The sequence below is a fragment of the Scyliorhinus torazame genome, chromosome 29, assembly GCF_047496885.1.
Source record: "Scyliorhinus torazame isolate Kashiwa2021f chromosome 29, sScyTor2.1, whole genome shotgun sequence".
Taxonomy (NCBI): Eukaryota; Metazoa; Chordata; class Chondrichthyes; order Carcharhiniformes; family Scyliorhinidae; genus Scyliorhinus; species Scyliorhinus torazame.
Window position 1 is genome coordinate 41,058,380 of NC_092735.1, and position 13,588 is coordinate 41,071,967.

The 13,588-nt window shown below is 56.6% G+C and overlaps 1 protein-coding gene across 5 annotated transcripts in view; it reads right to left on the reverse strand.

Annotated features, from left to right (window-relative positions):
* The window catches only part of LOC140404106 (transcriptional enhancer factor TEF-1-like), a 110,699-nt gene that overhangs the window by 38,878 nt on the left and 58,233 nt on the right, over positions 1-13,588 (reverse strand). For all 5 annotated transcript variants that reach the window (XM_072492522.1, XM_072492525.1, XM_072492523.1 and 2 more), the window contains one exon: positions 299-363. In XM_072492522.1, coding sequence (XP_072348623.1) covers positions 299-363 — 65 coding nt within the window. The remainder of the gene's footprint in view (positions 1-298; positions 364-13,588) is intronic.

A 13,588-nucleotide genomic window follows, 5' to 3' on the forward strand; every position in this document is an offset into this window, starting at 1 on the left:
TACACCATGTTTGAATAACCCAGCCAAGTTTGCCATAGGAGGTCACAGAGCATGTTTGACAACTGAACATACGCCAGTAATAGTCGGCACCTTCAGGAAAGGCAGGGGGAAAGGGTGCAAGAACAAATATAGGTTTTTAAGAACAATCCAGCAGGATAAAGTGCGGGAAATCTTGCAGGAAACAAACCTAAACTTTCTGAACTTTGAACTGCATTTGTAAAACATCTGAATGTCAAGTTGCTGTGGAGTTATGAATGAAACCCTTACTGCACTCTCTGCTATCTAGAACGGCACCTACTCTGGTGAGGAGCTTGCTTCACCCGAAGTTACAGCACCCGGCCAAAACTGAAAGAACTCTGGAGTCTGTGGAAAGAGAACAAACAGATAAACATTAGTCACTCAGTCTCCATCTCAGCTCGACCCCCATTCCAGCATCATTGAAAACACAATGAAGGAGATGCCATCAAGTCTGCCACAAATTGGGCAGATTTCTGGCTTCCTTGCCCTGGATGGAACACAGACCTTCCTGGTCTACCCTCTCTTCCTACAGTACAAATTAAGGTCTCCCTTTCCCTGTTGCTACCAATCTCAATAGCCAGGCACTGAAGATTTACCCAACTGTGTTAATTAACAAAGGGAAATGTCTGATCATGGTCTGGTTAATTGTGATAAAGTTGCTCAACCCAATACAGGGGGGTCAGAGCTCCCACTTGGAACCGGGTTTATGAAAGAAACTCGAGGTAAGTCAGCAGAGACAGTACATAATATTGAAAAAGAATTCAGTATAGATTGAAGGAAATGTGCACCTTGTTAACCCAGTCACGCTAACAGCTCCAACCCAATTCACAGCAACATCTGAAGCACAAAGTGAATGAAGTGTTGCCGACAAGTACATTGGGGATAGTTTGCTGTGCGTGGGAGTTGGTAAATCCTAATACAGAGAAACAGGAAATATACGAATAGCAAGATTAGAACAAAGTCATATTTGTGAAGATATGAATGAATAATTTACTCCGGGCGCGATCCAGTGGCCGCGTTGCACTTGAGCGAGAGCGGGCTATGGCCGATAGGTCCCGGGAGAGCCCACCCGTGGGCTTCCCGGCTGCCTTCTCACCTCGCGGGATACACCCGAGTCCCACGAGGCATCAGAATCGGAACTCTGCCCAAAAGGGGCAGAACCAAACGGCGGTCACAAAAGTAGGTCTTAAACCTACTTACGGCTTACCTACCCGGGAGCTGCCGGCCTCCACATTCCACTGGCCTTCCCAAGGAGGCTGCAGTCGGGCGCCAATCAGTACTAGTCAACGTAGCATGGCACCCGGAAGGTCTCCTGAGATATCGGAGGCCTGCGTGGTCAGGGATAGTGCAGGGTGGCCCCGTGGCCCTCCCCCTGGCACACGTGCAACTTGGCACTGCCACCCTGGCACTACAAAGCTGGCAGTACTACCAGGGTGCCAACTTGCCAGTACAAGGATGCCTCGGTGACACTGCCAAGGGTCAGGACCCTAGGGGGGCCATTCCCATGAAAGGAGGGGGGAGGGGGGTTTGGAGGTGCAGGGTAGGTACGTAGGGGCCTCTGGGAGGTTGGGAGGGTTACGGGTGGGGGTCCTGTTAGGTGATTTGGGGGGCCCGAAGAGGGGGGCCCCCAGGGACCCCATAGTGGGGTATCCTCACTTGGGGGGTATGGCGTAGTGCCCATGTGTATGGGGGGTGACATTCTCCATGGGTGGGGGGTGTGGGAGAGCCACAAGCTCACTTAGAGACATGGGCACCCTTTCAAAATGGAGGCCAGATCTCGGAGTTCAGCTCCCCGGTGAAGTGTCGGCTAAACTGGTGAGAAACTCCCCAGGGTCCAGAAAGGGACTAAGTGACATTGAATAACGATGAGGAACTCGCCGGCAGAGCCGACGGGAAACTCCGGGAAAAACCCAACACAAACTTTTCCATGAAATTCTGCCCCCTAATTGGTATTTAATATAAAGTAGGTTAGGCAACCACAGCCTCGCTCAGTAGCTCCCTACTGACTGGACAATTGAGATTACCAGTCTGTGGTCACTAAGCCAACCTTTGGGATCCCAATGGCACCTGAATGGAAGACCTTGAGCAAGAACATCCTTCCTCAGATAAGGAGACCAAAACTGCCCACAATATTCCAGGTGTGGCCTCACCAAGGCCCTGTGTAATTGCAGCAACACATCCCTGCTCCTGTACTCGAATCCTCTCGCTGTGAAGGCCAACATACCATTTGCCTTCTTTACCGCCTGCTGTACCTGCGCGCTTACCTTCAGTGACTGGTGTACGAGGACACCCAGGTCTCGGTGCACATTCCCCGCTCCTAATTTATGGCCATTCAGACAATAATCTGCCGTCTCGTTTTTGCTGCCGAAGTGGATAATCTCGCATTTCTCCACATTATACAGCATCTGCCATTCATTTACTCACTCAACTTGTCCAAATCCTGCTGAAGGATCTCTGCATCCTCCTCACAGCTCACCCTCCCACCCAGCATTGTGTCATCTGCAAATTTGGAGATATTACATTTAGTTCCCTCATCTAAATCATTAATATATATTGTGAATAGCTGGGGTCCCAGCACCGATCCCTGCGGTACCCCCACTAGTCACTGCCTGCTATTTGGTTGGAAAATTGGTTGTCTGATAGGAAACAAAGAGTATGAATAAACTGGTCCTTTTCAAAACGAAACCCGGTGTCCTCGTACACCAGTCACTGAAGGTAAGCGCGCAGGTACAGCAGGCGATAAAGGCAGCTAATGGTATGCTGGCCTTCATAGCGAGAGGTCCTTGGTGAGGCCACACCTGGAGTATTGTGGGCAGTTTTGGTGTCCTTATCTGAGGAAGATGCTCTTGCTATGGAGGGGATGCAGCGAAGGTTTACCAGGCTGATTCCTGGGATGGCGGGACTGATGTATGAGGAGAGATTGAATCAGTTAGGATTATATTCGCTGGAGTTAGAAGAATGAGGGGGGGGTCTCTTAGAAACCTATAAAATTCTAACAGGACTGGACAGGGTAGATGCAGGAAGGATGTTCCCGATGGTGGGTGTGTCCAGAATCAGGGGGCACAGTCTGAGGATACGGGGTAAACCGTTGAGGACAGAGATGAGGAGAGATTTCTTCACCCAGAGAGTGGTGAGCCTGTGGAATCTGTTACCACAGGAAGTTTTGTGAGGCCAAAACATTGTATGGTTTTTGATATAGCAGTTGGGGCTAAAAGGATTCAAGGGATATGGGGGGGAAGGCGGGATCAGGGTATTGAACTTGATGATTAGCCATGATCATAATGAATGGCACATCAGGCTTGAAGGGCTGAATGGCCTCCTCCTGCTTCTATCTTCGATGTGTCCATGCAATAACCCCACAGAAAAACTCAAGTTAGGATCAACTCTGTGGGTTAGTTTATTTTTACTCATTCCAAGCACACACACAAAAAAAAAGGCATGTTTGCAACTTCCTTGTACAGGGCACGAGAGGAGGGGGCAGGGGGAGTGGGGAGGAGGGGGCAGGTAGAGGAAAGAAGGTTTACTGTACAAGCACCGCAGAAAAACTGAATATTGATACATGCGAATTCCAGAGTCCCACGGTCAGAGACCAAATTAGGACGTTTTTCATGTTGGCATTTAGTTTTCGGACTGTTGGAGACCAATGTTGTAAGATTCACTTTTTCAGGTGGCAGAGATGGTGCAGGTGGTCGGCACGCAGAGATTGCGCAGGTGAAGTCGGCACGCAGAGATAGCGCAGGTGAAGTCGGCACGCAGAGATAGCGCAGGTAAAGGCGGGAAGCAGAGATAGCACAGGTGAAGGCGGGAAGCAGAGATAGCGCAGGTGAAGGCGGGAAGCAGAGATGCTTCAGGTGAAGTCGGGAAGCAGAGATAGCGCAGGTGAAGGCGGGAAGCAGAGATAGCGCAGGTGAAGGCGGGAAGCAGAGATAGCGCAGGTGAAGGCGGGACGCAGAGATAGCGCAGGTGAAGGCGGGACGCAGAGATAGCGCAGGTGAAGGCGGGACGCAGAGATAGCGCAGGTGAAGGCGGGACTCAGAGATAGCGCAGGTGAAGGCGGGACGCAGAGATAGCGCAGGTGAAGGCGGGACGCAGAGATAGCGCAGGTGAAGGCGGGACGCAGAGATAGCGCAGGTGAAGGCGGGACGCAGAGATAGCGCAGGTGAAGGCGGGAAGCAGAGATAGCGCAGGTGAAGGCGGGAAGCAGAGATAGCGCAGGTGAAGTCGGCATGCAGAGATAGCGCAGGTGAAGTCGGGAAACAGAGATGGCGCAGGTGAAGGCGGGAAGCAGAGATGCTGCAGGTGAAGGCGGGAAGCAGAGATGGCGCAGGTGAAGTCGGGAAGCAGAAATGGCGCAGGTGAAGGCGGCACGCAGAGATGCCGCAGGTGAAGGCCGCACGCAGAGATGCCGCAGGTGAAGGCGGGAAGCAGAGATGCCGCAGGTGAAGGCGGGAAGCAGAGATGGCGCAGGTGAAGGCGGGAAGCAGAGATGCCGCAGGTGAAGGCGGGAAGCAGAGATAGCGCAGGTGAAGGCGGGAAGCAGAGATAGCGCAGGTGAAGGCGGGAAGCAGAGATGCTGCAGGTGAAGTCGGGAAGCAGAGATAGCGCAGGTGAAGTCGGGAAGCAGAGATGGCGCAGGTGAAGGCGGGAAGCAGAGATGCTGCAGGTGAAGGCGGGAAGCAGAGATGGCGCAGGTGAAGGCGGGAAGCAGAGATGCTGCAGGTGAAGGCGGGAAGCAGAGATAGCGCAGGTGAAGGCGGGAAGCAGAGATTGCGCAGTTGAAGGCGGGAAGCAGAGATGGCGCAGGTGAAGGCGGCACGCACATATAGCGCAGGTGAAGTCGGGAAGCAGAGATAGCGCAGGTGAAGGCGGGAAGCAGAGATAGCGCAGGTGAAGGCGGGAAGCAGAGATAGCGCAGGTGAAGTCGGGAAGCAGAGATGGCGCAGGTGAAGTCGGGAAGCAGAGATGGCGCAGGTGAAGGCGGCACGCACATATAGCGCAGGTGAAGTCGGGAAGCAGAGATAGCGCAGGTGAAGGCGGGTAGCAGAGATAGTGCAGGTGAAGGCGGCACGCAGAGATAGCGCAGGTGAAGGTGAGAAGCAGAGATAGCGCAGGTGAAGGCGGGAAGCAGAGATGCCGCAGGTGAAGGCGGGAAACAGAGATAGCGCAGGTGATGTCGGGAAGCAGAGATGCTGCAGGTGAAGGCGGGAAGCAGAGATAGTGCAGGTGAAGGCGGGAAGCAGAGATAGCGCAGGTGAAGTCGGGAAGCAGAGATAGCGCAGGTGAAGGCGGGAAGCAGAGATGCTGCAGGTGAAGGCGGGAAGCAGAGATAGCGCAGGTGAAGGCGGGAAGCAGAGATAGCGCAGGTGAAGGCGGCACGCAGAGATAGCGCAGGTGAAGGCGGGAAGCAGAGATGCCGCAGGTGAAGGCGGGAAACAGAGATAGCGCAGGTGATGTCGGGAAGCAGAGATGGCGCAGGTGAAGTCGGCACGCAGAGATAGCGCAGGTGATGTCGGGAAGCAGAGATGCTGCAGGTGAAGGCGGGAAGCAGAGATAGTGCAGGTGAAGGCGGGAAACAGAGATGGCGCAGGTGATGTCGGGAAGCAGAGATGGCGCAGGTGAAGGCGGGAAGCAGAGATAGCGCAGGTGAAGTCGGGAAGCAGAGATAGCGCAGGTGAAGTCGGGAAGCAGAGATAGCGCAGGTGAAGGCGGGAAGCAGAGATAGTGCAGGTGAAGGCGGCACGCAGAGATAGCGCAGGTGAAGGCGGGAAGCAGAGATGCTGCAGGTGAAGGCGGGAAGCAGAGATGCTGCAGGTGAAGGCGGCACGCAGAGATAGCGCAGGTGAAGGCGGGAAGCAGAGATGCTGCAGGTGAAGGCGGGAAGCAGAGATAGCGCAGGTGAAGGCGGGAAGCAGAGATAGCGCAGGTGAAGGCGGGAAGCAGAGATAGCGCAGGTGAAGGCGGCACGCAGAGATAGCGCAGGTGAAGGCGGGAAGCAGAGATAGCGCAGGTGAAGGCGGGAAGAAGAGATAGCACAGGTGAAGTCGGGAAGCAGAGATGGCGCAGGTGAAGGCGGGACGCAGAGATAGCGCAGGTGAAGTCGGGAAGCAGAGATAGCGCAGGTGAAGTCGGGAAGCAGAGATGGCGCAGGTGAAGGCGGGAAGCAGAGATAGCGCCGGTGAAGTCGGGAAGCAGAGATGGCGCAGGTCAAGGCGGGAAGCAGAGATGGCGCAGGTGAAGGCGGGAAGCAGAGATAGCGCAGGTGAAGGCGGGAAGCAGAGATAGAGCAAGTGAAGGCGGGAAGCAGAGATAGCGCAGGTGAAGGCGGGAAGCAGAGATAGCGCAGGTGAAGGCGGGAAGCAGAGATGGCGCAGGTGAAGGCGGGAAGCAGAGATTGCGCAGGTGAAGGCGGGAAGCAGAGATTGCGCAGGTGAAGGCGGGAAGCAGAGATAGCGCAGGTGAAGTCGGGAAGCAGAGATAGCGCAGGTGAAGGCGGGAAGCAGAGATGCTGCAGGTGAAGGCGGGTAGCAGAGATTGCGCAGGTGAAGTCGGGAAGCAGAGATTGCGCAGATGAAGGCGGCACGCAGAGATAGCGCAGGTGAAGTCGGGAAGCAGAGATAGCGCAGGTGAAGGCGGGAAGCAGAGATAGCGCAGGTGAAGGCGGGAAGCAGAGATAGTGCAGGTGAAGGCGGCACGCAGAGATAGCGCAGGTGAAGTCGGGAAGCAGAGATAGCGCAGGTGAAGGCGGGAAGCAGAGATAGCGCAGGTGAAGTCGGGAAGCAGAGATAGCGCAGGTGAAGGCGGCACGCAGAGATAGCGCAGGTGAAGTCGGGAAGCAGAGATGCTGCAGGTGAAGGCGGGAAGCAGAGATAGCGCAGGTGAAGGCGGCACGCAGAAATAGCGCAGGTGAAGGCGGGAAGCAGAGATAGCGCAGGTGAAGGCGGGAAGCAGAGATACGCAGGTGAAGTCGGGATGCAGAGATAGCGCAGGTGAAGTCGGGATGCAGAGATAGCGCAGGTGAAGTCGGAAAGCAGAGATAGAGTGGGGAGGAGGGGGCAGGTAGAGGAAAGAAGGTTTACTGTACAAGCACCGCAGAAAAACTGAATATTGATACATGCGAATTCCAGAGTCCCACGGTCAGAGACCAAATTAGGACGTTTTTCATGTTGGCATTTAGTTTTCGGACTGTTGGAGACCAATGTTGTAAGATTCACTTTTTCAGGTGACAGAGATGGTGCAGGTGGTCGGCACGCAGAGATCGCGCAGGTGAAGTCGGGAAGCAGAGATAGCGCAGGTAAAGGCGGGAAGCAGGGATAGCGCAGGTGAAGGCGGGAAGCAGAGATGCTGCAGGTGAAGTCGGGAAGCAGAGATAGCGCAGGTGAAGGCGGGAAGCAGAGATAGCGCAGGTGAAGGCGGGACGCAGAGATAGCGCAGGTGAAGGCGGGACGCAGAGATAGCGCAGGTGAAGGCGGGAAGCAGAGATAGCGCAGGTGAAGGCGGGAAGCAGAGATGGCGCAGGTGAAGTCGGGAAACAGAGATGGCGCAGGTGAAGTCGGCATGCAGAGATAGCGCAGGTGAAGTCGGGAAACAGAGATGGCGCAGGTGAAGGCGGGAAGCAGAGATGCCGCAGGTGAAGGCGGGAAGCAGAGATGCCGCAGGTGAAGGCGGGAAGCAGAGATGCCGCAGGTGAAGGCGGGAAGCAGAGATGCCGCAGGTGAAGGCGGGAAGCAGAGATGCCGCAGGTGAAGGCGGCACGCAGAGATGCCGCAGGTGAAGGCGGCACGCAGAGATGCCGCAGGTGAAGGCGGGAAGCAGAGATGCCGCAGGTGAAGGCGGGAAGCAGAGATGCTGCAGGTGAAGTCGGGAAGCAGACATAGTGCAGGTGAAGGCGGGAAGCAGAGATAGCGCAGGTGAAGGCGGGAAGCAGAAATAGCGCAGGTGAAGTCGGGAAACAGAGATGGCGCAGGTGAAGTCGGGAAACAGAGATGGCGCAGGTGAAGTCGGGAAGCAGAGATAGCGCAGGTGAAGTCGGGAAGCAGAGATGCTGCAGGTGAAGTTGGGAAACAGAGATGGCGCAGGTGAAGTCGGGAAACAGAGATGGCGCAGGTGAAGTCGGGAAGCAGAGATAACGCAGGTGAAGTCGGGAAGCAGAGATAGCGCAGGTGAAGTCGGGAAGCAGAGATAGCGCAGGTGAAGTCGGGAAACAGAGATGGCGCAGGTGAAGTCGGCATGCAGAGATAGCGCAGGTGAAGTCGGGAAACAGAGATGGCGCAGGTGAAGGCGGGAAGCAGAGATCCTGCAGGTGAAGGCGGGAAGCAGAGATGCTGCAGGTGAAGGCGGGAAGCAGAGATAGCGCAGGTGAAGTCGGGAAGCAGAGATGCTGCAGGTGAAGGCGGGAAGCAGAGATAGTGCAGGTGAAGGCGGCACGCAGAGATAGTGCAGGTGAAGGCGGCACGCAGAGACAGCGCAGGTGATGTCGGGAAGCAGAGACGGCGCAGGTGAAGTCGGCACGCAGAGATAGCGCAGGTGAAGGCGGGAAGCAGAGATGGCGCAGGTGAAGGCGGGAAGCAGAGATGGCGGAGGTGAAGTCGGCACGCAGAGATGGCGCAGGTGAAGTCGGGAAGCAGAGATAGCGCAGGTGAAGGCGGGAAGCAGAGATAGCGCAGGTGAAGTCGGGAAGCAGAGATAGCGCAGGTGAAGTCGGGAAGCAGAGATGCTGCAGGTGAAGGCGGGAAGCAGAGATAGCGCAGGTGAAGGCGGCACGCAGAGATAGTGCAGGTGAAGGCGGCACGCAGAGATAGCGCAGGTGAAGGCGGGTAGCAGAGATAGTGCAGGTGAAGGCGGCACGCAGAGATAGTGCAGGTGAAGGCGGCACGCAGAGATAGCGCAGGTGAAGGCGGGAAGCAGAGATGCCGCAGGTGAAGGCGGGAAGTAGAGATAGTGCAGGTGAAGGCGGCACGCAGAGATAGCGCAGGTGAAGTCGGGAAGCAGAGAGAGTGCAGGTGAAGGCGGGAAGCAGAGAAGGCGCAGGTGAAGGCGGCACGCAGAGATAGCGCAGGTGAAGTCGGGAAGCAGAGATAGCGCAGGTGAAGTCGGCAAGCAGAGATAGCGCAGGTGAAGGCGGGAAGCAGAGATAGCGCAGGTGAAGTCGGGAAGCAGAGATAGCGCAGGTGAAGGCGGGAAGCAGAGATAGCGCAGGTGAAGTCGGCACGCAGAGATAGCGCAGGTGAAGGCGGGAAGCAGAGATAGCGCAGGTGAAGTCGGGAAGCAGAGATAGCGCAGGTGAAGGCGGGAAGCAGAGATGGCGCAGGTGAAGGCGGGAAGCAGAGATGCCGCAGGTGAAGGCGGGAAGCAGAGATGCCGCAGGTGAAGGCGGGAAGCAGAGATGCCGCAGGTGAAGGCGGGAAGCAGAGATAGTGCAGGTGAAGGCGGGAAGCAGAGATAGCGCAGGTGAAGTCGGGAAGCAGAGATAGCGCAGGTGAAGGCGGGAAGCAGAGATGGCGCAGGTGAAGTCGGCTCGCAGAGATAGCGCAGGTGAAGGCGGAAAGCAGAGATAGCGCAGGTGAAGTCGGGAAGCAGAGATAGCGCAGGTGAAGGCGGGAAGCAGAGATGGCGCAGGTGAAGGCGGGAAGCAGAGATGCCGCAGGTGAAGGCGGGAAGCAGAGATGCCGCAGGTGAAGGCGGGAAGCAGAGATAGTGCAGGTGAAGGCGGGAAGCAGAGATAGCGCAGGTGAAGTCGGGAAGCAGAGATAGCGCAGGTGAAGGCGGGAAGCAGAGATGGCGCAGGTGAAGTCGGCACGCAGAGATAGCGCAGGTGAAGGCGGGAAGCAGAGATAGCGCAGGTGAAGGCGGGAAGCAGAGATAGCGCAGGTGAAGGCGGCACGCAGAGATGCTGCAGGTGAAGGCGGGAAGCAGAGATAGCGCAGGTGAAGGCGGGAAGCAGAGATAGCGCAGGTGAAGGCGGCACGCAGAGATAGCGCAGGTGAAGTCGGGAAGCAGAGATGCTGCAGGTGAAGGCGGGAAGCCGAGATAGCGCAGGTGAAGTCGGGAAGCAGAGATAGCGCAGGTGAAGGCGGCACGCAGAGATAGCGCAGGTGAAGTCGGGAAGCAGAGATGCTGCAGGTGAAGGCGGGAAGCAGAGATAGCGCAGGTGAAGGCGGCACGCAGAGATAGCGCAGGTGAAGTCGGGAAGCAGAGATGCTGCAGGTGAAGTCGGGAAGCAGAGATAGCGCAGGTGAAGGCGGGAAGCAGAGATAGCGCAGGTGAAGGCGGGAAGCAGAGATAGCGCAGGTGAAGGCGGGAAGCAGAGATACGCAGGTGAAGTCGGGATGCAGAGATAGCGCAGGTGAAGGCGGCACGCAGAGATAGAGTGGGGAGGAGGGGGCAGGTAGAGGAAAGAAGGTTTACTGTACAAGCACCGCAGAAAAACTGAATATTGATACATGCAAATTCCAGAGTCCCACGGTCAGAGACCAAATTAGGACGTTTTTCATGTTGGCATTTAGTTTTCGGACTGTTGGAGACCAATGTTGTAAGATTCACTTTTTCAGGTGGCAGAGATGGTGCAGGTGGTCGGCACGCAGAGATAGCGCAGGTGAAGTCGGGAAGCAGAGATAGCGCAGGTGAAGTCGGAAAGCAGAGATAGCGCAGGTAAAGGCGGGAAGCAGAGATAGCGCAGGTAAAGGCGGGAAGCAGAGATAGTGCAGGTGAAGTCGGGAAGCAGAGGTAGCGCAGGTGAAGTCGGAAAGCAGAGATAGCGCAGGTAAAGGCGGGAAGCAGAGATAGCGCAGGTGAAGTCGGAAAGCAGAGATAGCGCAGGTGAAGGCGGCACGCAGAGATAGCGCAGGTGAAGGGGGGAAGCAGAGATGGCGCAGGTGAAGTCGGGAAGCAGAGATAGCGCAGGTGAAGTCGGAAAGCAGAGATAGCGCAGGTAAAGGCGGGAAGCAGCGGTAGCGCAGGTGAAGGCGAGAAGCAGAGATAGCGCAGGTGAAGGCGGCACACAGAGATGGCGCAGGTGAAGGCGGGAAGCAGAGATAGCGCAGGTGAAGTCGGCACGCAGAGATAGCGCAAGTAAAGGCGGGAAGCAGAGGTAGCGCAGGTGAAGTCGGGAAGCAGAGATGGCGCAGGTGAAGGCGGGGATCAGAGATAGCGCAGGTGAAGTCGGGAAGCAGAGATGGCGCAGGTGAAGGCGGGAAGCAGAGATAGCGCAGGTGAAGTCGGGAAGCAGAGATGCGCAGGTGAAGGCGGGAAGCAGAGATGCTGCAGGTGAAGGCGGGCAGCAGAGATTGCGCAGGTGAAGTCGGCACGCAGAGATGGCGCAGGTGAAGGCGGGAAGCAGAGATAGCGCAGGTGAAGTCGGGAAGCAGAGATAGCGCAGGTGAAGTCGGAAAGCACAGATAGCGCAGGTGAAGGCGGCACGCAGAGATAGCGCAGGTGAAGTCGGCACGCAGAGATAGCGCAGGTAAAGGCGGGAAGCAGAGATAGCGCAGGTGAAGGCGGGAAGCAGAGATAGCGCAGGTGAAGGCGGGAAGCAGAGATAGCGCAGGTGAAGTCGGGAAGCAGAGATAGCGCAGGTGAAGTCGGGAAGCAGAGATGGCGCAGGTGAAGGCGGGAAGCAGAGATGCTGCAGGTGAAGGCGGGAAGCAGAGATTGCGCAGGTGAAGGCGGGAAGCAGAGATGCTGCAGGTGAAGGCGGGAAGCAGAGATTGCGCAGGTGAAGGCAGGAAGCAGAGATAGCGCAGGTGAAGGCGGCACGCAGAGATAGCGCAGGTGAAGGTGGGAAGCAGAGATAGCGCAGGTGAAGGCGGGAAGCAGAGATAGTGCAGGTGAAGGCGGCACGCAGAGATAGCGCAGGTGTAGGCGGAAAGCAGAGATAGTGCAGGTGAAGGCGGGAAGCAGAGATAGCGCAGGTGAAGGCGGCACGCAGAGATAGCGCAGGTGAAGTCGGGAAGCAGAGATGGCGCAGGTGAAGGCGGGAAGCAGAGATAGCGCAGGTGAAGTCGGGAAGCAGAGATAGCGCAGGTGAAGGCGGGAAGCAGAGATAGCGCAGGTGAAGTCGGGAAGCAGAGATAGCGCAGGTGAAGGCGGCACGCAGAGATAGCGCAGGTGAAGTCGGGAAGCAGAGATGGCGCAGGTGAAGGCGGGAAGCAGAGATAGCGCAGGTGAAGTCGGGAAGCAGAGATAGCGCAGGTGAAGTCGGGAAGCAGAGATAGCGCAGGTGAAGTCGGGAAGCAGAGATAGCGCAGGTGAAGACGGGAAGCAGAGATAGCGCAGGTGAAGGCGGAAAGCAGAGATGGCGCAGGTGAAGGCGGGAAGCAGAGATAGCGCAGGTGAAGGCGGGAAGCAGAGATAGCGCAGGTGAAGTCGGGAAGCAGAGATAGTGCAGGTGAAGGCGCCACGCTGAGATAGCGCAGGTGAAGTCGGGAAGCAGAGATGGCGCAGGTGAAGGCGGAAAGCAGAGATAGCGCAGGTATTGGCGGGAAGCAGAGATGGCGTAGGTGAAGGCGGGAAGCAGAGATAGCGCAGGTGAAGGCGGGAAGCAGAGATAGCGCAGGTGAAGTCGGGAAGCAGAGATGGCGCAGGTGAAGGCGGGAAGCAGAGATAGTGCAGGTGAAGGCGGAAAGCAGAGATTGCGCAGGTGAAGTCGGGAAGCAGAGATAGCGCAGGTGAAGGCGGAAAGCAGAGATTGCGCAGGTGAAGGCGGGAAGCAGAGATAGCGCAGGTGTAAGCGGGAAGCAGAGATAGCGCAGGTATTGGCGGGAAGCAGAGATAGCGCAGGTGAAGGCGGGAAGCAGAGATAGCGCAGGTGTAGGCGGGAAGCAGAGATAGCGCAGGTGAAGGCGGGAAGCAGAGATGCTGCAGGTGAAGTCGGGAAGCAGAGATGGCGCAGGTGAAGTCGGGAAGCAGAGATAGTGCAGGTGAAGGCGGGAAGCAGAGATAGCGCAGGTATTGGTGGGAAGCAGAGATAGCGCAGGTGAAGGCGGGAAGCAGAGATAGTGCAGGTGTAGGCGGAAAGCAGAGATAGTGCAGGTGTAGGCGGAAAGCAGAGATAGTGCAGGTGAAGGCGGGAAGCAGAGATAGCGCAGGTGAAGTCGGGAAGCAGAGATAGCGCAGGTGAAGGCGACACGCAGAGATGCCGCAGGTGAAGGCGGGAAGCAGAGATAGCGCAGGTGAAGGCGGCACGCAGAGATGCCGCAGGTGAAGGCGGGAACATAGAACATAGAAAATACAGCACAGAACAGGCCCTTCGGCCCACGATGTTGTGCCGAACCTTTGTCCTAGATTAATCATAGATTATCATTGAATTTACAGTGCAGAAGGAGGCCATTCGGCCCTTTGAGTCTGCACCGGCTCCTGGAAAGTGCACCCTACCCAAACTCAACACCTCCACCCAACACCAAGGGCAATTTGGACATTAAGGGCAATTTATCATTGGCCAATTCACCTAACCCGCACATCTTTGGACTGTGGGAGGAAACCGGAGCACCCGGAGGAAACCCACGCAGACACGGGGAGGACGTGCAGACTCCGCACAGACAATGACCCAAGCCGGAATCGAACCTGGGACCATGGA